This window comes from Carettochelys insculpta, chromosome 2 (assembly GCF_033958435.1).
Source record: "Carettochelys insculpta isolate YL-2023 chromosome 2, ASM3395843v1, whole genome shotgun sequence".
NCBI classification, from domain to species: Eukaryota; Metazoa; Chordata; order Testudines; family Carettochelyidae; genus Carettochelys; species Carettochelys insculpta.
Genome location: NC_134138.1, coordinates 244753482 through 244775213, shown reverse-complemented (window position 1 = coordinate 244775213; position 21732 = coordinate 244753482). Strand labels below are relative to the sequence as shown.

Genomic DNA, 21732 nt, shown 5'->3' with positions numbered 1-21732 from the left:
TCAAATGAGTTCCTACATTTCAGAACATTAAAGCTGCGTCTACACGTGCACGCTACTTCGAAGTAGCGGCAGTAACTTCGAAATAGTGCCCGTCACGTCTACACGTGTTGGGCGCTATTTCGAAGTTGAAATCGACGTTAGGCGGCGAGACGTCGAAGTCGCTAACCCCATGAGCGGATGGGAATAGCGCCCTACTTCGACGTTCAACATCGAAGTAGGGACGTGTAGACGATCCGCGTCCCGCAACATCGAAATAGCGGGGTCCTCCATGGCGGCCATCAGCTGGGGGGTTGAGAGATACTCTCTCTCCAGCCCTTGCGGGGCTCTGTGGTCACCGTGGGCAGCAGCCCTTAGCCCAGGGCTTCTGGCTGCTGCTGCTGCAGCTGGGGGTCCGTGCTGCATATACAGGGTCTGCAACTAGTTGTTGGCTCTGTGTATCTTGCACTGTTTAATGAAAGTGTGTCTGGGAGGGGCCCTTTAAGGGAGCGACTTGCTGTTGAGTCCGCCCCGTGACCCTGTCTGCAGCTGTGCCTGGCTCCCTTATTTCGATGTGTGCTACTTTGGCGTGTAGACGTTCCCTCGCTGTGCCTATTTCGATGTTGGGCTGAGCAACGTCGAAGTTGAACATCGACGTTGCCAGCCCTGGAGGACGTGTAGACGTTATTCATCGAAATAGCCTATTTCGATGTCGCAACATCGAAATAAGCTATTTCGAAGTTGGGTGCACGTGTAGACGTAGCCTAAATGTGTAGTGCTCAATACATCACCTGGGCATCCGTGTCTTCAGACCAACAAAACAGAGTCTCCATGCAGAAGCATCAGCTTCTTTCTCTAAGGCTGGCCTTCCACTCTGCGCAATTTGGAAAGTCATGCAGGATGCAGTAAAGATACTGAAATTAGAGCTTGAACTGGTAGCACAGCAGCTCAAAAAGAAATGTTTAACTTCCATTTTTATTTACCTAGGTCTAAGATTTCTAAACTTAGGAAAGAATCTTACTAAAACTTTGAAAGGGATGGACTCTTCAATAAGGCTGCATCTACACAGTGTATCACAAATTGCATAGCTGATTTCAAGTTTATTTTGAAATAGGTTATTTCTGCATTTGGCACTCTCTAAACAGCGACAAATGTCAAAATAATGCACTATTTTAGAGCATCCCTTACTCCTCCTGCAACAAGGACTACAGGGATGCTGAAATAGATCACTCATTTTTTGAAAAATATTTCTCATTTCACAGACACAGAGTAGCTATTTTGGGACACCAAGTTATTGCAAAATAGCTCTGCCATATAGACATAGCCTAACAGAAGGCCCGACTCCTATGAAAATGGCATTTAATTCACAGCAGTGCATCTGATTAGATGAAAGTTACAACTTAGTCTGAAAGCAAATCCACCAGAAGAGTTTATAGTTACAGATAGTAAGAATGCCTGAGCCTCCAAGGACAAGAAGTTTCCAAGTAAATACAGCTAAAGAGTGGTGAACCCAGCTACTCACATTCAGCTAGGGAATTTTATAAATGCATTGGCTTCAAAGTAATTGATTTTACAATGTCCCGTATCCAGTCAAGATTTGAAAACAAAGGCTACAAAATTATTAAAAATTTTAAAAAACTTGTAACAACTTTAAATGTAAAAGAAATACAAATTCAAGACCTGCCCTGAGTCATACAGTTCCAATTTCAACCACAATTGACCGATTACTCAGTGGAATCTACATCTCTAGAGGTTTTTATTCCAGGCTTGACAAACCCTGGCTAGGATGATTTAGTTGTATTTGTTCCTACATGGTGTTGGACTTGATGACCTCCTGAGGTCTCTTCCAACACTATGATTACTCAGTTTTTGCGGCAAACCAGCGGTCAGCATACAGAAAATTGCTGAAGTCAGTTCAAAAACATCTTGGCTTGCTCTGTCAAACTGAAATTCATTTTTTTCTGAACTGGTGAAGTTGATAAAAATTATTTTGGTGGTACCAGTAACCAATGCTTTAAGCAAAGGTCCTTTGCTCTGGGGTGTACCGAACATTGGTCATTTAAGTGCTGTGGGGTGACTGAAACAAGGCTTCCCTCTACCATGGGATAATCGTGAATCAACAGAGTATCATTTTACGTGTGCACATGGACAAAACTGATGACTTACAGTTTCCAGATGTTGCAGAATTCGTTTCAAGAAACCCGGCAAGAAAATGGTTGTTTGGAACTTTTTCACATTTGTAAATCATTCTTTGTTCTCTAGTTTACACAAGTAATGCTTTGAATAGCTTTGTCCCATAACTAAATTGGTTGACTTTTTAAAATGCTTCCTATTGCAAACTGAGTATTTTTTTTTATTAATGTAATTCCTAATGACCCACGTTGTCTACATCCATGCTGATGCAAGTCAAGCACAGCCAGTTGGCATACAACTGTATTGCATTTGTCTGTGGGGGTGGTGATATTTTTACTTCAGTGGCACATTTGTAAGCATTTGTTCCAGTGTGTTGAATTAAATTATAATGAAATCCAGGAATCATACTCATCAGCTCGGCCTCTTAATTCAGTTGGGTGTATTATATGAGACACATCTCTTCTGCAATACTAATTAAAGCAGAGGGAATATTATGACTTGGAATCCCTTCATATATTTTACCACTTTAAAAGTAGGCTCAGAACTGAGCAAGAGCCAGATGTTTGGTGTGATGTAAATGGTCCAGAGGTGAATGTGCTAAATACTGGCATACAAATTACTGGGCACAGTAAAAATACTGATAGTATATGTATATCCTTGATGTCAATCCTCAGCTGCAATGCTGTCACTAGCTATCTGTGTAAACATCTGTAAGTGTAAGTTGACAGTACAACAACAATACATGCCAGCACAGAAATTATTACATGATATTTTTGATCTCTATGTGAAAGCTATGGAGGGAAAAGGCTGCAAAATACAACATAATGTTTTCATTTCCATGGTCCTGCCTAGCATTTCTTTTAGAATTTCTCATCTGTAGGAAGACCTGAAAAGACCTGGTTTTGTACTGCTGTGGCTATTTGAGATCATGATTAATAAAAATACGTATTTACTATTTTGCATCTTAAGATATTTGTAGCTCCCATTCTGAAAGAAGCTGCGGCTAGCCTCTAATATCTATGGCTTCAGTCACACTAGCGAGTTTTGCCAGCAAAACCTCAGTGTTGTTGACAAAACTGGCGGAATGTCCACACATGAAATGCGTTCTGTCGACAGTTTGTCAACAAAACACAGCACTTTTGTCGGCAGCACTCTGACTGTCAGCCATGAGGCATAACGCTGCTGTCAACAGGTTCTGTTGACAAAAAAGCTGTGTGGATGCTCCTGGGGGGAGAACTTATCTCAATAGATAGCCATCCACACCAATGGGAAGCCCTGTCTGCTGCTGGTGGCCACCAACATAACCCAGCTGCTTCCTCTCCCCTGGCTACAGCACAGACAAGCAGGGGTCCAAGGAACCTGAACTCAGCCAGAAAGGTGGGTTAGTAGGGGATGGTGCCTGGGGAACAGAGTAGCTCTGCACTTCCTGGAGACAGCATGTGAATAGGCGATTAAGCACCTCTTCTTGGGGACCTGCAGGGTTTGAGTGCACACTCAGGCTGGAAATAGCTTCCTCCCTGCCACTCCAGAGCTTAGCTGAGGGGCGGACAAGCTTCCCCATACTACCACTGCATGGGGTTTCGTATGTGCAGGGCTTAGCTCCTCCTGACCAGTGCCACGGCCTAGTGGGTCATGAGCTTTTCTTGGGTGCCATCCCAGCCAGGGGCAGTGGGAAAAGGAAGGAGCTTCTCAGCCAGGTGCTGGTGAGCTGGCTGATCTGACCAGGGGCTGGTTCTCCACACAGTGCCAGTGGGAGGGATATAGAGGAGCAGCAGCCTTGGGGGTGCTGGTGAATGGGCACAGCAGGGAGAGGCCCACGAGAGGGGACAAATGTAAAGGGACAATGGGTGGGAAGCAGAGGTGACATGTAACCAGCTGCAGCACACGGGGCTGGTTGCTCCTTCTGCTGGTCCATTTGTGAATTCCCGGCTGCCAGGCAGCTCTTGGCCAGCAGGTTTCCTCCTGACCCGTTTCCATCCAGCAATTCTCCACCCCTCAGCTAAGGTCTGGAGTTGCAGGGAGTGACAGGGTTAAGCAGTCAGGATCCATTGAACATCGAGATCCAAGGAACCTGACTAAAGAGGCTTCAGCAGACTCGGAGAGACAGAAAACATGGGACAATTTGCCCATTTGAAAAAAAGGAGGACACCTGCAGGAGGCCTTAAATACAGGACTGTCCCTTTAAAAATAGGACATCTGGCTTTCTGACTGCATGTTGACACAAGGGCTTCTGGTGAGGCTCACTCATACATCAGACCCTGAAGCCGATAATGCAAGCAACATTGATCTGAGAATGTTGAGAGGTTGGTAACTTCCAGGAGAGACAGATTATGGGTAAGAGAGGACACAAAAATAGGTGTCCTGGAGGCTTGTGGGCAGGGTTTGGCAGACCACCATGTATTAAAAATAGTGACTGGCTCTGGCCATGTGTTTTCATTGTAGGCGTCTTGAGTTAGTAAAACACAGGACAAGCTAATTTGTGGTTTGCCCTGTTCCTCAAAGCAGGGTTGCATGACTGAGAGTAGAAAAGAAGAAAAACACAAGAGAGAAACTGATGAAAAGGCTCAAATAATTCCCATATTTCCAATACTGATAAACAAATATGGTCCAGATTAGAGGCAGACTAGAAGCTAAAAGAAATGTGGAGTAAGAAGAAGAAAGAAGAGAGAGGGGATGGGTCAAACTGGGAGAGTAACAGACAGAAGTGGAGGATCTGTAGCAAAATGGTTCTTGCTTTTTTTTTTTTTTTTAATCTTTTTTGCCTTTATAATGCCCTGAGAAGTGTATGTAGTTTCCTTCAAATATTCATTCCATGCTGCCTTCCACCAGTGCACAAGATTGTGGACAGAGACAGAAGAATGCTGGTGACTGCCAGGGAAAGATTCCTGCGTTGGATGAAAAAGCAAGTGGGTAAAATAATGAAACATGAGTTAATTTGAGCTATTTCTTTGTTCCCATTTGTGAAAAAGGAGAGGAACAAAACTTGACATATCTGCTAGCGAGCATAGGTTACTGTGATGGAACAGTACCTGGAATTTTGCTGTTGGAGCAGCAGTTTTTTGGATTGGCCATAGGAGATAATGATGTTATTTTAAAATAGTTTAATCCTGTGTTTTGGCTGATCTTCCTCTTTCCGGCCTATAAAATTTGTAAACCTGCAGTGTAATTTCCTTGTCACAAAGTCAGTGTAAAAAAGGGAAGAAAATACATTTCTTTCTTTCTTTTTCTCATGTGGATATTTGTGTGTGTGTGTGTACATGTGTGTGTACGTGCGCACATGTATATGAGCAGCAAATGACTGGGGCTGTTTTTTAAAATAATTGGTGTCTCCCTGCAAGCTCAATTAAATTGAAGAGGCCATGCAGCTTGCCAAGTAGAAAATAAACTGGACTCTCTGCCCTATATAAACATAACTAAAACTTTCTATTGAGAATATTTAACAATCAAAAAGATCAGGTCACAAAAAATGTCATGTTGTGGCATTTAAGTTAATGGAAGCTTTCTTGAATCGAAATTGGAAGAGGTGACACCACAGTATTCACTAGGCCTGCTTTGCAGCCTTATTCTTCCCGCAAGAAACTGACCACGACAGTATGAATATATAGCTCTGATCTGCAATCTTTCAGCAGAATGGACATTTTCCCTCTTCCCTGTCACAAAGCAGAATGAAACATCTTGCCTCTCTTATCATTTCTTCTCCCATTTAGTACTTGAGCTCTGGCTCAGGTATTGCAGGACTGTGCATCAAATGACACTGCAGGATTGTTACATGCTTTGGTGCTGCAATTTCTGTAACAACGAGAATGTACTTCCGCTGCAGTTTGCAAACTTTGACAGCTGACCTACTAGTCTCACTTACAGAGGAAGTGTTAGTAACAACTTCAGCTGCAAAGATAGAAACAGCAGAAGTACAAGAAGTGTGTACAGCTAAATATGACTGTTCTTTTACATCACATTTCGGTTAATGTTTCCGCAGTCCTCCGGCATGCAAAACTGACATTGATTTCAAAAAGAGTTATGTGCCTAAAAAGGCTCCAGGTTCAGACCTATATTGATTGCGTACACTTTTATGAATTTATTAATCAATGTCTATGCCTATTATGTTAGAAATAATGAACTAGATCCTCTACTGATGTAAATAACTGTTTCTGCAGTGACTTTAATAGAACTATCACACTTTACACCAAAGGAAGATATGGCCCCAAAGCTGCTGGTGTTTTATGATAAAAAGAGAACTCCTCTCATCCCAATATGAAATTGCATAGATAATTGTATACTCTGACTTAATCTCTTTTCAACACACACTGTCACTTGCTTAGCCACAGGAAGGGCTGTTTGTAGCAAAATAAAAAAAACAGGCTTTTACAGATGCATCATGTAAGCTATTTATATAAAGTAGGTCTCAATATGCATCAGGTGCTTTTCAAGCAAGCTATTTGTTAGACAAATTACATATCAATTATACTAATAATTCTAAGAGGTCATAAGATAAATCATAGCATTATGTTGCTTTATAAATCCTTCATCTAAGTTTAAAATTAAACAGGTTATTCCATTTGGCAATATTCTTATTATCTAGAAGAGAAAATTGTACATTTGGGTTTGTCCATTTAAAGATACTTCTTTTTTTTGCTTTGGCCATTCAGAAATGACTGTTCTTAATAAGGATTGATGCGTTGGATGGGTTTGAAGAATTTTTTTCTTAGAAATAAAGAAGTCTAGGCAATAGAAATGTATATGTGGTATATGCACATATATTTCTAATTGTATAGCAATACGAGTGTGTAGCACACCAGATACCAGTACATACATGCAACTGGAGCATTGCATGGTGATATTTAGTGTGAACTGGAAAACACAGTCCCTTTTTCATGGAGGATAGGCCTACCAACGTCTAATAGCCAGGATGGGCAGGGATGATGTCTCTACCATGCCTCTACCACGTTTGCCAAAAGCTGGGGACGGGCAACTGGAGATGGATCTTTTAACAATCACCTGTTCTGTTCACTCCCTCTGGGGCACCAAACATTGGCCATTGTCAGAAGACAGGATATGGGGCTAGATGGACCCTTGATCTGACACAGTGGGTGCGTCTACACCCGCATGCCTCTTTTGAAAGAGGTATGCAAATGGCAAATCAAAAAGGCAAACGAGGTGTATATTTGCCTATTTGGCATCTCATTTGCATATTCTAATTTTGAAAGAGCTTGCAAAAGAAGAAAGCCAGGGTGGACACTGCTCTTTCGAAAGTAAACCCCATCTTTGAAAGAATCCTTGTTCCCATTAAATAAAGGGAAGAGGGATTCTTTCGAAGATGGGGTTTACTTTCGAAAGAGTAGCATCTACACTGGCTTTCTTCTTTCGGAAGAAGCTCTTTGGAAATTAGAACATGCAAATGAGGCGCCACATATGCAAATTTATGCCTCATTTGCATTTTCTGTTTACCTCATTTGCATATCTATTTCAAAAAAAAAGGAATGCAAGCGTAAACGCACCCAGTATGTCTGTTCTTTTGCTTTAACTCTATCATGCTGATTCTCTGTGCTCTCTGACCAGTTATCCTTTCCCCCTCTAATTTCCCCTGCACTAAATAAAGTGCTGTCATTTTGTTAGTATTAATAATTATTATAATCACTTATCTAGTGCTATAAATGTGCTTAGCACTTTGAAAATGAAAGTAAAACCGGATATAAACTCTAAGACATACGTTGGGCAAACAGTACAAATATTTAAAATGTAAGACATGAGAGCAGGAGCTGAAAGATACGTAGGGGATCACCAGTGGAAGGATAGCTGAAACACATTGGTTTAAACGAGAGATTTAGTTGGAGTTGAACATGTTAAACCTAACTTCTTTTGTTTAAAAACAAGCCAAGGCTGAAGAACACAGTTTTAAACAATGAATGCTTAATTTTTGCAAACTGGAGCAAGTGAATTAATTTTTTTTTACTAATGTTTAATGCTTTTAAAAGATTGCTTTAAAACGACTTACTTCTTGGGCTACTCAATTCAAGACAATGAAGATGGGGGCTGTGATGCACATTGGCTCAGTAAGAGAGCTTCCAGAACAGGAAACCTTTAGTATAGATTCACCTTCAAAGTGCTTTAGCATAAGCTTAGTTCTAAAGTACTTACAGTGGAACAAAGTGAATCATTCCTTTCAAGCAATTTACAAGTTCTGTTGACAAAACCAGGGAGCTTCCAGGCTACAAATGTGTTCTATTGAGTATCAGTTGGCAGAAGGCAGCATTTTTCCTGGCAGACTTCTGTTGTGACCAAACAAGGCACAGTGCTCCTGTTGACAGATTCTGTCAACAAAAAAATAGTGTAGATAATCCAGGGGGCCCTCTGTCAGCAGAGAGGGCCTCCAGTTCGCTGGGCAGCCCTGTTTGCAGAGCTTCCGACTGGCTGTTCTGTCAACAAAGGGATGGACAGTCTGACTGCTCTCTGTCGACAGAGAGCGTCAACAGAGGGAGCCCCTATTAGGTGTGGACGCATTCTGTCAAAAGAGGTTTTGTTGAGAAATATCTGTCACCAGTGACTTCTGTCAACAGAATGCTGTAGTGTAAACACAGCCATAGAGTAATTATTGCAAAATATCCTTGAGAGAAACATATGGTAATTTACTGAACACTGCACATTAAACTTATTATAGTAGACAAAAATGTATATGGTGTTGTGAGACATTAATATCACAGAAGCATTCAAGGGATGCTTCATAATACTGATAATTAGTATTTAAATCTCTGCTTTAGATTAGATAAACTGTGTCTACACTACAGAGTTCTACGTTGGATAGCACAGGTGACTCCCCATTCACCTGCTTGGCTTTTGTGAACCCCAGTCTGAGATGCCTAATTCTCCACATGCGTATAGGGGCCCAGGCACCTAACTAATAGCTGCCAATCCCATTAGGTGACAAGACATCTAAGCCAGGTGTGGCAATGCTGAACTCAAGTTTCCTTTCAGAATCTAGCTCTCTATTCCCAAAACATCCTTGACACACAAGTGTCCGGATGCTAAAGTCATTCATGCTAGTGACGTGTTGATTCCTTCAGAAGCAACGATAAAGAAAGGTAAATTTTGTAATACTGAATGAGATTAAATTCTATTACACATATTTCATAGAGCTGGAAGGGCTCTTAAGAGGTCATCAAGTCCAGTTCCTTGGACTCACAGCAGGACCTATAACCCTCCCTCACGGATTTTTTTTTAAATCTATGATGCCTCATACCACTGAAGCGCCCCCTCAAGAACTGAGCTCACTGCTCAGGGTTTACAAGGCCAATGCCCTAACCACTGAGCTATCTCTCCCCTGCACTAAAACACTCCATCATGATATCACAGGTAAAGCATAACACCTGAGACCACTTAGAGGTCTGCAATAGCCCCAGGGTGTTAAGTAGAACACACGAAGCTACAGCACCCCCCACCCTCTCCACACACACCTCCAGGGCTGCCTCTGGGCAGCTCAGCAGTGACTCACATAATGGCATGTTATGAGAGTTTCACTACTGGCTCCTGTACCCAGGACTTGCATGGGATGTACAAGTGTGATGGTAGGAGGGAAAATCTCTCCCAAAATCTTATAACTAATGAAAAAGTAAGGGAATTAATTGAAAAGCTATTTTTACCAAAGTAGACTAGATCACCACCAAAGAGAAATTGTCTCATAAAATACACAAGTAAAGCAAGTTAATAATACATTTTATTTTTCCAATCTGTTTATGAAAATATCTCTGTATGTTTTAAAGGTTGCTAAAGTCAAATCCAGGAGACTAGCCTAAATATTTTTGACACATGAAAAAGGACATCTTTCTAACAGAAACAAACTTCTGGACACACACAAAAGTAACTCTGACCCAAATAATTCAATGATGTGACATGAATTACAAGGCGAAAAAAGTGGTATGAGTCTAAACATCTGCAAGACCAAAGGATAAAAATAAAAATGAATTATAGATAAACTTATTGAGATGAAACATTCTTATTCACACACAGCTCCTCATACCTGCTTACTTCATGCTCCAGTAACGTATCTACATTTTAAACCAAATAATGAATTAATTTCTTTTTAACTGTTTGAAGCTAGATGTTGTAGTGGATATTATTTGAAATATGTAACTTTCTCCTCCTATGGAATTATAGGATAATAAAATACTTGTACTAGAAAAGCTTCCTCACCAAGTACATACATAACAACGAAACAGAAATGAAGAATAGATATTTGTTCACCCTTTCTAGCATAATTAAAGGAGGAGGGCTGATCCTATGTGATTGAAATTTATTGACATGTGATTGAAATTTAGAGATATACATATCTCATAGAGCTAGAAAGGACCTTGAGAGATCCCAGAGTCCAGTCCCCTACACTCACAACAGGACCTACCACCATCCCTAGCAGATTATTATTATTATTTTAAAATCTAACCTGCCCCAGATGCTGGAAAGGCCCCGTCAAAGGTTGAGCTCTCAACCCTGGAATTACAAGGCCAGTGTACTAGCTACTGACCTCTCCCCTCCCAAGCTGTTATTGTAAGTTGTTTTATTGTAACTTTACCTTAATTAAAATTGAAAAAATAAATTTCTCTATGTTTCTAGTGTATAATTCCAATTTACATGCATTTTCCAGGAGACACTGTAAAAAACAATATATATAGATTGATCTCACACATTAATTTAAAGCCAGCTACTCATACCTTGCACAAAACATAAGTACAAGAGCTATTTAAGGGAAATAAATGAGTGAACTGGTTAAAGGGAGGCTCTGCCTCCATGCAACCCAGAGCAAAAATATGTAACAGCTGCAGAGGCATTCCATGGAGATGGGAGGGAAAAGGTTAGTATTTTAGTTAGTGAATACTACTTTGCAAACCCACTGGTTACTCAATGAGTTCTACATGTGGAAGTTTTATGCATTTGGGCTCTACTCCTTGTGAACCCAGAAACACTTAATGGGGTAGAAAGGAGGAGGTTAGACCTTTCAGACTGTACAAACTGCAACATGGGCAGTTGTGGCTTATTATGCTGCTAGGAGCTGGAACCGACAGCTATGCAGCCTAAGTGGAGGAAGTCATAAAAAAGGAAGCTGAGGGTTGCAGAAGGAGATAGCTAGCTACCTTCTAGCTTCATTCTGACCAGACAAAAGGAGTAATTAGGGAAATTAACTTCCTGCTTGAACTAAGGAGGCCTATGCTTTTGCTAGACAGTGACTACTGTAAGACGTTTTATTTGTTTGTTTATAGAAAGTTGAAGTAACTAAAAAGAACCTACAATGGGTTTGATCGCATTTATGATTATAGGCAAGAGGGTTACCCCATCACTGTGATAAGTTTCCAAGGCTGGGAGTAGAATGGATGTTCTATTTTTTGTATTTATCAAAAGAGGTTGTGAGCCTAACTCCTAGTGATAGCTGGTGTTCTTATTGAAAGAAAACCTAGCCATGCTCAAGTTGAAGCCTCAGAGCATGCATGCTTATAGCATTATTAATACTATTTTTCTATAAATCAGTTGTAATATCTTGATCTTCAGAAAATATTACTTTGCTGTCTAAATCAAGGGCCTTTGAAGTTCTGCTTATTCACGTTCTGTGTCTGTTTGAAATTTCTTCCAGTACTGTAGGATGCTGGGAATTCAGTAACTTAAAAACATATATCTGAGAAAGATGCTAGGTATTCAACATAAGCAAAATATTTATGCTTATGCTAAAATGTTTGTATGCTGAAATGCCTATATGGAAATTACCAGCTACACATATTTTGTATCTGCCTTTCCTAAAAGTAAAGTGAATACCTCTCTTTTTGTATTTCTTGGGTGAAGGGAACAGATACGCCTTATTTTCACAACATCTTTTCTTATTCTATTAAAGCAGTTTATTTTAAAATATTGAAACGTTTCACATGCTTGCAGGTTTAATTTTCCTTTCTTTAGAAGACTCTTAATATACACTTTGTTTTTAGCATTTTATAATGTATTGTCTAAGAATCACAAAGAGATTCTAGAACTACATGCAAGATTTAAATTATCACAGCTTGGTTAAAAGTGACATGTGTTCAAATCAATTACAAAGGAATGAAACATTTTATCAGCATGCTCCAGCTGAAGTTGGTCTCTATGCCAGTTGGCCCAGGCAAACTCTGTGGGCCTTCTGTGCTTTGCAGCTGCAGAAGATAATTACAAATCTTAAGGGGAGCTATCACCTTCCAGTAGCCAAAGCAAAGAATCACTTAAGTCACTTAAAAATTCTGTGATTTCCCCCTTCTTCAAAACAGTGTCTTTAACTGATCCATCACAATTATCCTTAATGACAACTAAAGCTTGTTTTAGCCCATACGCACACTGGGGAAAACTATGTTAGAAAACATGCTAATTTGCTTCAGTGTGATGCTAAACACAATTTAGCAATGAATGTCACTGGGAACAAGTCATATTTAAAAGTTGGTTAACTGGTTATGGTTAATAACTGCTTCTCTTTGGTGGGTGAGATGACTGCCCCGCTCCTGTTTCAATCTACCCTAACCACTATTGACAGGGACAGCCAGTCATTATTACAGTGTTAACAGAGAGAAGAGATAAATGCCCAGAAGCTCCCACAGAGAATGTCCTGAGCTAGATGAAGAGTGAAACAAAGACTGATACAGACAAGATAAAATAATGACTTCCTCCAAGCCTATGCTGAAGGTGTCTTACAGGCAAAGAGACTCCTCCTTTCTGGTGCCACTGACCCCTCCCAAATCTTAAACGGAGGAGCTATCCAGGGTTGTGAAACCACTACACCAATCCTAAAAACAAGTCTTGTCGCACCTTATAGACTAACAGATATTTTGGTGCACAAGCTTTCGTAGGCAAAGACTCGCTTCATCAGATGCATTCGATCCTGAATGTCTAAATTTCTGCATCAGGACCAACAACAGCTGCAAAGAACTATTCTCCTACTATACTGTGACTACTGAACAATGAGTGACCACATCCTGGTGGCTTGCAATGTTAGATTCCTACCTGTCAGTGACAACAAGAAGTCCTGTGGCACCTTGTAGACTAACATATATTTTGGAGCATAAGCTTTCCTGGGCAAAGACTCGCTCCATCTGAGCTTATACTCCAGAACATCTGTTACTCTATAGGGTGCCACAGGACTTCTTGTTGTTTTTGATGATGCAGACTAACTTGGCTACCTCTCTGATACCTGTCAGTGGAAAATCATTTTAGAATTGGAAAGCCACTTGGGTAAGGGCTATGGTCATGTCAGTGTTTAGGGTCATTAATTATGTCCTGATACACAGGACTGCCACTCTTGCCAATGTGCAAGGCATAGTGGATGGGTTTACAGCCAAGGGTGTTGCTAAACTGCAGTGGGGCATTAGCACTCATATTCTTATTTTGGACCACCTCTCCTCGCCAGAATACACTGACAGCAAAGGGCTACTTTTCTATTGTTATGCAAGCATTGGTTGGATCACTGAAGATGCTGCAGTGTGGGCTGGTCAAGGAAAGTGCATGATGCTTTACACCTTTAAGAACACAGAATGAAGTGGTAGTGTTTACTCACCAGAATGAACCTCAGTAAGAAAAATATCAAGATGATTATAGGTGACTGCTGTGTCCTGCATGTATCTGTGAGGTGAAGGGAAAAAAGTTGCTGCTGTGATGTAAAACAGAGATAGAGCATCTGTCAGCTCAATTTGAACAGCCAGACACAACTGCCATTAAGAGACTTCAGTACGGGACTACATTGTTGAGAGAGGCTTTAGAAAGCATTTTAATGGTTGGCCACATTAATGTGTGGTACTTGACTATGCTGTGGCCCAACAGATCTGGGTGCTAAGAACTGTGTTGTGCTTGATGTACATTTATACACAACCTTGCGTTTTAACTAAACCTATAAATGTAGAGCAAGCACTGCATAATTCATAACTGTTACAGTTTCACTGACACTAGGAACGAGGTGGTGCTTGTTCATTTACATATAGAGGGAGGTGTTTTCTTGAACCTCTGAGCTCTTTGGTGCTGAGCAGGCTTACAACTACTGAGTGCCTGAAATACTGCCGTACAGGCTGCCTGCGGTACACTGATGCAGCCTTTTCAAGCATTGTATTGAGCGAGGGAAGCAGCGGACCCTCCCCCAACACACCCCCAGCTAAACGAACCCCTGCGCACGTACAAAGGACAGTGCTTTAAAACAAGAAAGGCAGCGCACATTTCTGTCCGGCTCCGCGCATCCAGGTGCGGTCCAGTTTTGCTACGGTGAGGCTCCAAGGGGGCCGCGGCACTGTCGGGGGAGGGGGGAGCTGCTACCACGGACTTCTCCAAGCCCTGCGAAGGGGGTGAGTCCCCGGTTGCGGGAGCCGCGGTGCGGTGCCCACCCAGCCCCGTTCATAGGCGCCGGACCCAGGGGCCTGCGCCCCCCGCCCCGATTTGACGGGGTTTCCCTTCTATACAAGACGTACAGCCGGGTGCGCTGGCGCGCAGCACCCTGCGCCTGTCCTGCCCGCTTCCCCTCCGGCTGCCGCTCGGCGCGCGGGCAAAGGCAGGGGCGACCTGCGAGTCCCCCCTCCCCGGTGACCGGGAGCCCGCGGATACCTCTCGGCCAGCCCGGGGCTTTCCCCAGCCGACTCCCTCTGGCACTAACTGGGTTTTCCCCTCCGCCTCAACGTTGCCGCGTCCCGGAGCCGAGTCTGAGGGTTGAAGGCAGGCAGCGGCTGCAGCGCGCGTGCTCGCCTCTGTCACGCATGCGTATTGGTAAGCGGGGGACCGAATCTGACGCGGTCCCTGAGTCGTTCCCGCCCGGGGGCGGGGCGGCTAGACGCAGAGCGCGGCAGGCGGAGGAAGCCCTAGGGAGGAGGCGGGGCCCGTTCAGCGAGCGGCGCAGGCGGCCAGGCCAGGATGCGCCTGGCACCCCGCGACAGGCAGCCCGCCGCCCCCGTGCCGCGCCAGCCGCCTCTCCCCCGCCTGGGCCCGGGGCGCTGAGCAGCCCCTCCGCTGCCCTCGGCCGCGCCATGGCTGCCCCCGCCAACGTCGTGTCCGTCATGGCGAGTAAGACCAAGACCAAGAAGAAGCACTTCGTGGCGCAAAAAGTGAAGCTGTTCCGGGCCAGCGACCCGCTGCTCAGCGTCCTCATGTGGGGGGTCAACCACTCGGTAAGCGCCAGGCGCCTCCCGGCCTCAGCCAGCCGCCCGCGGGGGGGCGCCTGTCGGGGTTCCGGCGGGGGCTCCGGGCGATGGAGCTGCCCGGCCACCCTCTGCAGCGGCTGTGGCGCAGGGCAGCGCGGTGGCGGCGGCGGCGGGATCGGCTCGTGCTCTGCCGCCGCTGCTGGGGACGGAGGCGGTTGGCGGAGCCGCGGCGGGTGTCATCAGGCGGCAGCTGGGAAGCTGCTGCTGGAGACAGGAGGGGAGGGAGGCGAGGGAGGCTCGCTAGCCGCAGCCCGTGCAGCCTCCCGCCCCCGCCGCGGAAGCGCGCCTGCGAGTGTTGGAGCCCGCGAGCGAGCTGGGGAAGTCGGGCAGCGGGGCTGGCTTGCAGCGCCCTGGCTCTGGATCGGTGGTAGCGGCTGGCGGAGCGGAACGCGTGCGGCGTTAATCTGATCCCACAGGGGAGGAAACCTGAGACCCGACTAGTGGGTCTGGGCAGAGCCATACAAGTTTGCGGGTCTGCGTGCATGGTGACAAGTACCGGAGGGGAAGCCGAGTTAGTCTGTATCTGCAAAAACAAGGAGGAGACCTGTAGCACTTTAGAGACTGACCGATATTTTGGTACATAAGCTTTCGTGGGCTTCGAAGCGGGTCTTTGCCCGGGAAAGCTTATGCTCCAAAATATCGGTTGGTCTCTGAGGTGCCACAGGACTTCTCGTTGTTTGTACATGCATGTTGTGCTTGCTGTGCCCTGCTGCTTCAGTAGCCGGGTGGGAGAAAAGTGTTTCCTTTCTGGTAGCTTAGACACTGAAGAGCTCAATCTGTGTGCATATGAGTTATGTACAAGTCCGTCCTTCCAATTCCTCCTCCACTGTGAAACTGTGATGATTGTCAAACCGTGAGACTACTGAGGTCTAATGTCTGCATTAAACCTTTCTCCAGATAAGGAAAGGTGACTGTGCAGCTGATCTTGAGAGTGTGGTGTAGCTTGTGTCTGTCTAACTCAGTGATGGCATTTGTTAAGTAGTATTCAAAATACTTAGGAGATATTTCTTAAGTCACAACACTTCTCATTATGATTTGGGTTATTCTATCTTCCCAGCGACATCTGATTGTGAGAGGAGAACATGTATTAACAGTACACATATGGTGATAAAAACAATTAAAAGCTTTTAGCTGCTTGAGTTGTGGTACCTTTATGTTGGGTTTGAAGTGGGGTTTTTTGTGTGCTCTTGCAGTGGTAAAACAGCAAAATAGCAACATTTGCCAAGTGTTGTGTCTATCTGCAGGTGATAGGCTGGTATAACTACATGCTATCAAGGAACTTAGTGTAGCTAGATGTATAACTACTAAGTGTGGTTTGTGTGTGTTTAAAATTGGGACCCTAATAATGAAGATGTCACATGCATGGGGCATTATGTGACTCAGATTTGCTAATGCAGAAGGCAAATGATGTACCGTCAAAAGATCACATAAATCCAGACATTGAGGAGTAAAATCAAAAGCTTTTTGGTCTGTTACATTGTAGTTTTTTTTATTGATAGTGTTAGCTTTGTACCATCACATAATATTATCAACTAATGCAGTTGCACAAAATTGATGCTTAAATATTCTTGCAATTAGCTAAAAGGAGATATAATTTGAGGTAACTGGGGGAAAAAAGACATTTTATTACAACATTAAAGGTACTCTCCTTGCCTCCAACCCTCCCAGTTCATCCTTTTATCTCAAAATTTTAAAGGCAATAAGTTCATCCAAATCCAGTAGTTCTGTCAGCAGTCTAATCATTGGTGAATTCACCAGGTATCAGACTTGACAAATTGATAAATTTCTTAAAGAAAATCTGTAGGTTCAGCTTTCTTTACAGTGGTGGGCAAGCATCATTATCTCCATGGAGACAGATAAAGTAACTAACTCCTGGAGGCTGTTTGGCTTGCTTAACATAACACAATATATTGGTCTTAAAATAGATTGCAGATCTCCTGAAGGACAGTTGTATTTGGTGGCATCCTGTATACTGGACAGGTAAGGGAGGAGCCAAATATCTGTTACCTTTTGTCACTATTTCTAATCAAAACAAAAAAGATTAAAATATGTCTCTCATCTCCACATTGATGGTAAAGTAAGTAGCAAATTAGGCAACTTCAGGTATGACACACATCAAATGTGGTTATAGAGCAGTTTCAATCATGTTTCATTCAAGCGTAAAGCTTTTGCATGTCTGTTAGAGAAATACAGTACAAGCTAAGTACAAATAACTTATGGATTAGCAAATATTGCTCAATTTTTTTCTCTTTTCCCCTCTTTTTTCCTTTTTAAGTATCTCTTAAAATTCATTCTGTCCCACGTGTCTTTCTTAGTCTGTTTGTTGTGCTCTTTTTGTTGGTTTTTCATTAATCACATCATCTTTTCTCTAAACTGCAACCTTGCGGAAAGAAGGTTGAATCCTTTCTCACCTGCTGTAGTTCTGTCAGATTCTTCACGTACTATTTTTAAGTGATCTCCTCCCCCACCCCCCAAAAAGTCAACAAAATCTCTTGAACATTTTAAATGTGTAGAAGAATATAACTGTGAGCATGACCAGTTCACTTCCTGGCAGTGCTCTTTGTTTCACGGGCTCTGGGGATTTAGGAAAGCAGGAGTGCTGTCAGCTAGCTAGATATAAAGGTGAGATGGCATACAGGGCACTGTGCCTCTAGTGAGGAGCAGAGGATTTCAGTGAAGTCATAGAACATGTAAGATAAAGTTGGTATGTATGGCGTAGGACTTTAGAACAAAATATAGAACTATCTTATGAAATGCAAAAAAGATTTAAAGCTTCTTTCCACTGTGAAGACTGCTTTTCTGGGTATGTATCCCCTTATCCAGAATGCTTCAGTGTAATATACTGCTCCCTGCTCTTTGACCTGAAAATAACAAACTAAAAACTTGACAAGGGCTTAAGTGAAACATCAGTGGTTTAGAAAGTACGCTTACACTTTTTACATGAAATTGACTGTTATAAGTGTGATTCTCTATTTGACAGAAGTGTTTCTGAGGCCGATTGTGTGATATACAAATCTTCCCATCATCTGGTCACAAAAGGATACACTTATGAAGATTAACATGAACAAAATGAATTTATATCCACACTAGCCTATTTCATTTTACGTCAATGAAGGAAGGAGAATTTGTAAATGACTTCTCAACTTCGGTAATATTAAGGCAAAATAAGCTTTAATTAAGGGAACTTTCAGGTTCATTCTGAGAAAGAAAAGCAACAAAGCAGTCTTCAGCACTTGTCATAATCTTGGCACTGTAGTACATTTGGCAGCTCCATAAGAGGATTGAAAGAAACTGGTGGATATCTGGATTCATCAAGGACAGAGTTTGGTGATACTTCAGAATTAGTGACAGAATAAACTGGAAGATATGAAAGACTTGGACTATTAATGAGTCCTGATATAAAAATATTTAAAAGAATGCAAAGTTCATAGTTATAGTAATCAAACTAATTAACCAGGCATAGAATTGTTTACATTAGAGGAAATAAGACTGACAGTAAGGGTTAGCAGTCTGGGTTAGATCTGCTTTCTAATACAAAGTGTGTACATCAACAAACAAGGAAAGGAATAATGCCAGATTTTGAGAGTCTGCAATACAGAAAGTATAATGGAAGATGAAAAGAGAGGGGAGAATATGGGAAGCAGTCACTGCATCCTGTATTTGAGGTTCAAATGAGACAAGAAAAGAAATGAAAGGAGAAGGAAGTTCACAGTGTGGAGCATACTGAATGAGGGTAGTGAACTGGGGGTGAGGTGGGATTAATAAGAGCTCTGAAATACTACTTGTACATAGTGATGAGCTTTTAATTATTAACAAGGGTCAAATTGCCTTATAATTGTGAATTCCCACTCCTTGGGGGGAGAGAGAAATCAAGCAGGCTTTCTTTTTCCTGGAGCTGTGCTTGCCGCAGCTTCTTCATCATTGTCTTTTTATGTTTTTAATCCTGTCATTCTGAACTGGTAAAACCCAGTATTTTCTGAAAAATCTCCCAGTGCTAGGAACATCAAGGTTTAATCTGAATCTGTGAAAGGAAATTTTGAGAACACTCGGGCTTTCTTGCCTGCTAGAAAACCAAATTCCTGGAAGCCTAGAAGGAAAGAATAGGTAGCTGTAGGTAACTAGGGAGATAGCAGAGCCAGTTGATGAAGATAAGAATGGTTATGGAGCAGGCACTTCTGGACGATGGGCAAATATCACCTGATTTCTGCAGTCTGCCTATGTATGTGCCCCATTTCTGGTGTGGGGAGGTGGTGGCTCCTCAAGGCCACAGCAGTGGTCTCTTAACTTTTATTTTTTGGGGTGGAGGGAGATGTTTTTATGGACCCCAGTGGACTTCGGGAACAACAGGGGGGACGTCCGTTGTTCCTGAAGTCTGCTAAATCAAGGTCTGTAAATCTGAAGGTTTACTGTACAGCTGCTGTCATGGTTCATCATGGTTTCTAACTATTTTACTACTTGACCTAATTCTTTTTGATCCAGTTTTGCATAGAGGGATCCCTCTTCATCTTTTCTTATGCGTTTAAAGAAATAATGAAGACTGTTTAACACCTGATGATTTAGATCAGCGTTTTGACTTGTGGCCCCAGCTATTTGCACCGCAGATTACTCAAGAAGTATTTAATCAGAGGAGGGAGGGGCCAGGCATCTCAACTGTACCAGCAAGTGTGTAGCTGAATGTAGCAGCAATAAATGCTGTTTCTTTGAAAACTGCAATTGTAGCTTTCTCAAGAGAAGGAAATGACAAAACTAGAAGCTAAAGGACTTTGATGTAAATTTGAAATATATTAATGATAGACTTGAATAAAGTCTGTAGTATTTTGGAAAGAAGCATACATTATGGAAAGGCACTTTCCAAGGGGAGACAGGAGGAAATAAAACACGGTTGATTACACCAGTGGCTGAAAGTAAAAAAGCAGCTAATAAAGCAGTTAGAACTATAGAAAAAGTCAACCAGGCATCACACCCAGATACAGTAAATCCAAAACACCGAAGAAAATAGCAAAGAAGACAGGAAAACCTTTACTAGAAACCTAGTTTACTATGCTGTGGGTGCCATCAGAGACTTGTAAAGTGTTTAATTTGGCTTGTATGTCCCAGGGGGACACCAGGAAAATACAGACCTGGAAACTTGACTATTGTGTGACAGGTTTTAAAAAATTGAAAGTAACAGGGATGGGTTTGATAAGTCAGTAGAGATAGCCAGCATGAGCTAATGAAAGGGGGAACTATGCATGTTGTTAATTTATTAGAAAACCCACATACATTTTTGATAGCACAGAGATTATAATGCGTACTGAGTGTGAAACAGGAAGAGCTAGCAAAATCAGTTTTAAAGTAGCTCAGTGGGAAAGCTGTTTCAGTCTGTAGTATTTTGAGTTTATGAAATGGGATGTTGCAATACCAGATGTTGTAGAGAAGGTAGAAGAAGGCCCAAAGTAGCATGGTAGCAAATTAACAGCTCATGGAAGAGGAGAATTTTAAGGTTCATCTGTAAGGTTCTGTTTTTTTCTGTGAGGCAGGAGGGTTTGTATCCCTCCCATTCATTTAAGTGGCTCTTTAAATCTATTATGTTTTGCGGTTTGTCTGTTCAAGAACTCCTCCTAAAGGTTAAGAATTAGGACCACCAAATTCAGTATACAGCTTCCACTTATCATAAATTAAAGCAATATAAGCGTTTGGTTGTGCTAGAAAATGGGGAGTACCTGGAAAGGGGTTGCTTCTCCCTAAAACCAACAAAAAAGAGACAATCGCTGTATTAATTACAGTCCTAAAAATTAACATAACTGACTGAATGTTGAAAGAGGTTGAACCAAGATGACCCAGAAATATAGGATTAATCTGGAATAGGCTTGCTTCTCAATAAACCTTACAGGAAACAGATAGAAGGTAGAAATCTGATGTAGTGCTCTGTGTTGCCATAGCTAAATCAATTCTTAAGGTTTATAAAGTAGAAGGAAATTTTGTGGAAACCAAATTGACTATAGCCCTTTTTGTTAAAACATAGTAAATACTAGGTTTATAGGGATGAAGAAAAATATGCACTTGATACAGTTCCCATTTTTAAAAATAATTACAAAAAATTAAAGGGAAAACTTTAACAATCCCTTTTTTTAAAGAAACCCTAAATAAAAATTAACTCCATAACAATAACACTGTATTTTTGAAAAAATACAATAATTTAAATATGTACATTTCCTTGTTGTTTTAAAAAACAAGTGTTAAGTCCTGGAGCAATGCTGGGTAAATCTGCTAGTCTTATGCAATATAATTGGTGTTCCCCTCCCCATTCTCCATATAAGTGTCTAAATCTGTTAGTATTTTGGCTCGAAGGCTATTTTTGCATAGAGTTACTCTATGCTAGATGCCTTAATGTTAGAGTAATCTATATTTTGTTTATCAGCAAGAGCTACTTGCAGGCTGGGGATAAAATTGCCGGTAGAAGTGTTTCCGGACT

General features: G+C 42.2%; 2 protein-coding genes across 4 annotated transcripts in view; one reads left to right on the top strand and one right to left on the bottom strand.

Annotated features, from left to right (window-relative positions):
* ARMC3 (armadillo repeat containing 3) overlaps positions 1-14802 on the bottom strand; it is a 204011-nt gene extending 189209 nt beyond the window's left edge. Inside the window, exons 1-3 of the mRNA XM_074984870.1 lie at positions 14689-14802; positions 13658-13722; positions 768-850 (exon numbers count right to left, since the gene is read on the bottom strand). The gene's annotated coding sequence lies outside the window, so the exon portion shown is untranslated. The remainder of the gene's footprint in view (positions 1-767; positions 851-13657; positions 13723-14688) is intronic.
* A 114-nt stretch (positions 14803-14916) lies between these two features.
* PIP4K2A (phosphatidylinositol-5-phosphate 4-kinase type 2 alpha) overlaps positions 14917-21732 on the top strand; it is a 196129-nt gene continuing 189313 nt past the window's right edge. The window contains exon 1 of one of the 3 annotated variants that reach the window (XR_012644067.1): positions 14917-15245. Coding sequence is in view for 2 of the 3 variants with exons in the window: in XM_074984868.1 (XP_074840969.1) it covers positions 15105-15245 (141 nt within the window). In the remaining variant the exon portion in view is untranslated. The remainder of the gene's footprint in view (positions 15246-21732) is intronic. The other 2 variants (XM_074984868.1, XM_074984867.1) reach the window with 2 other exon arrangements.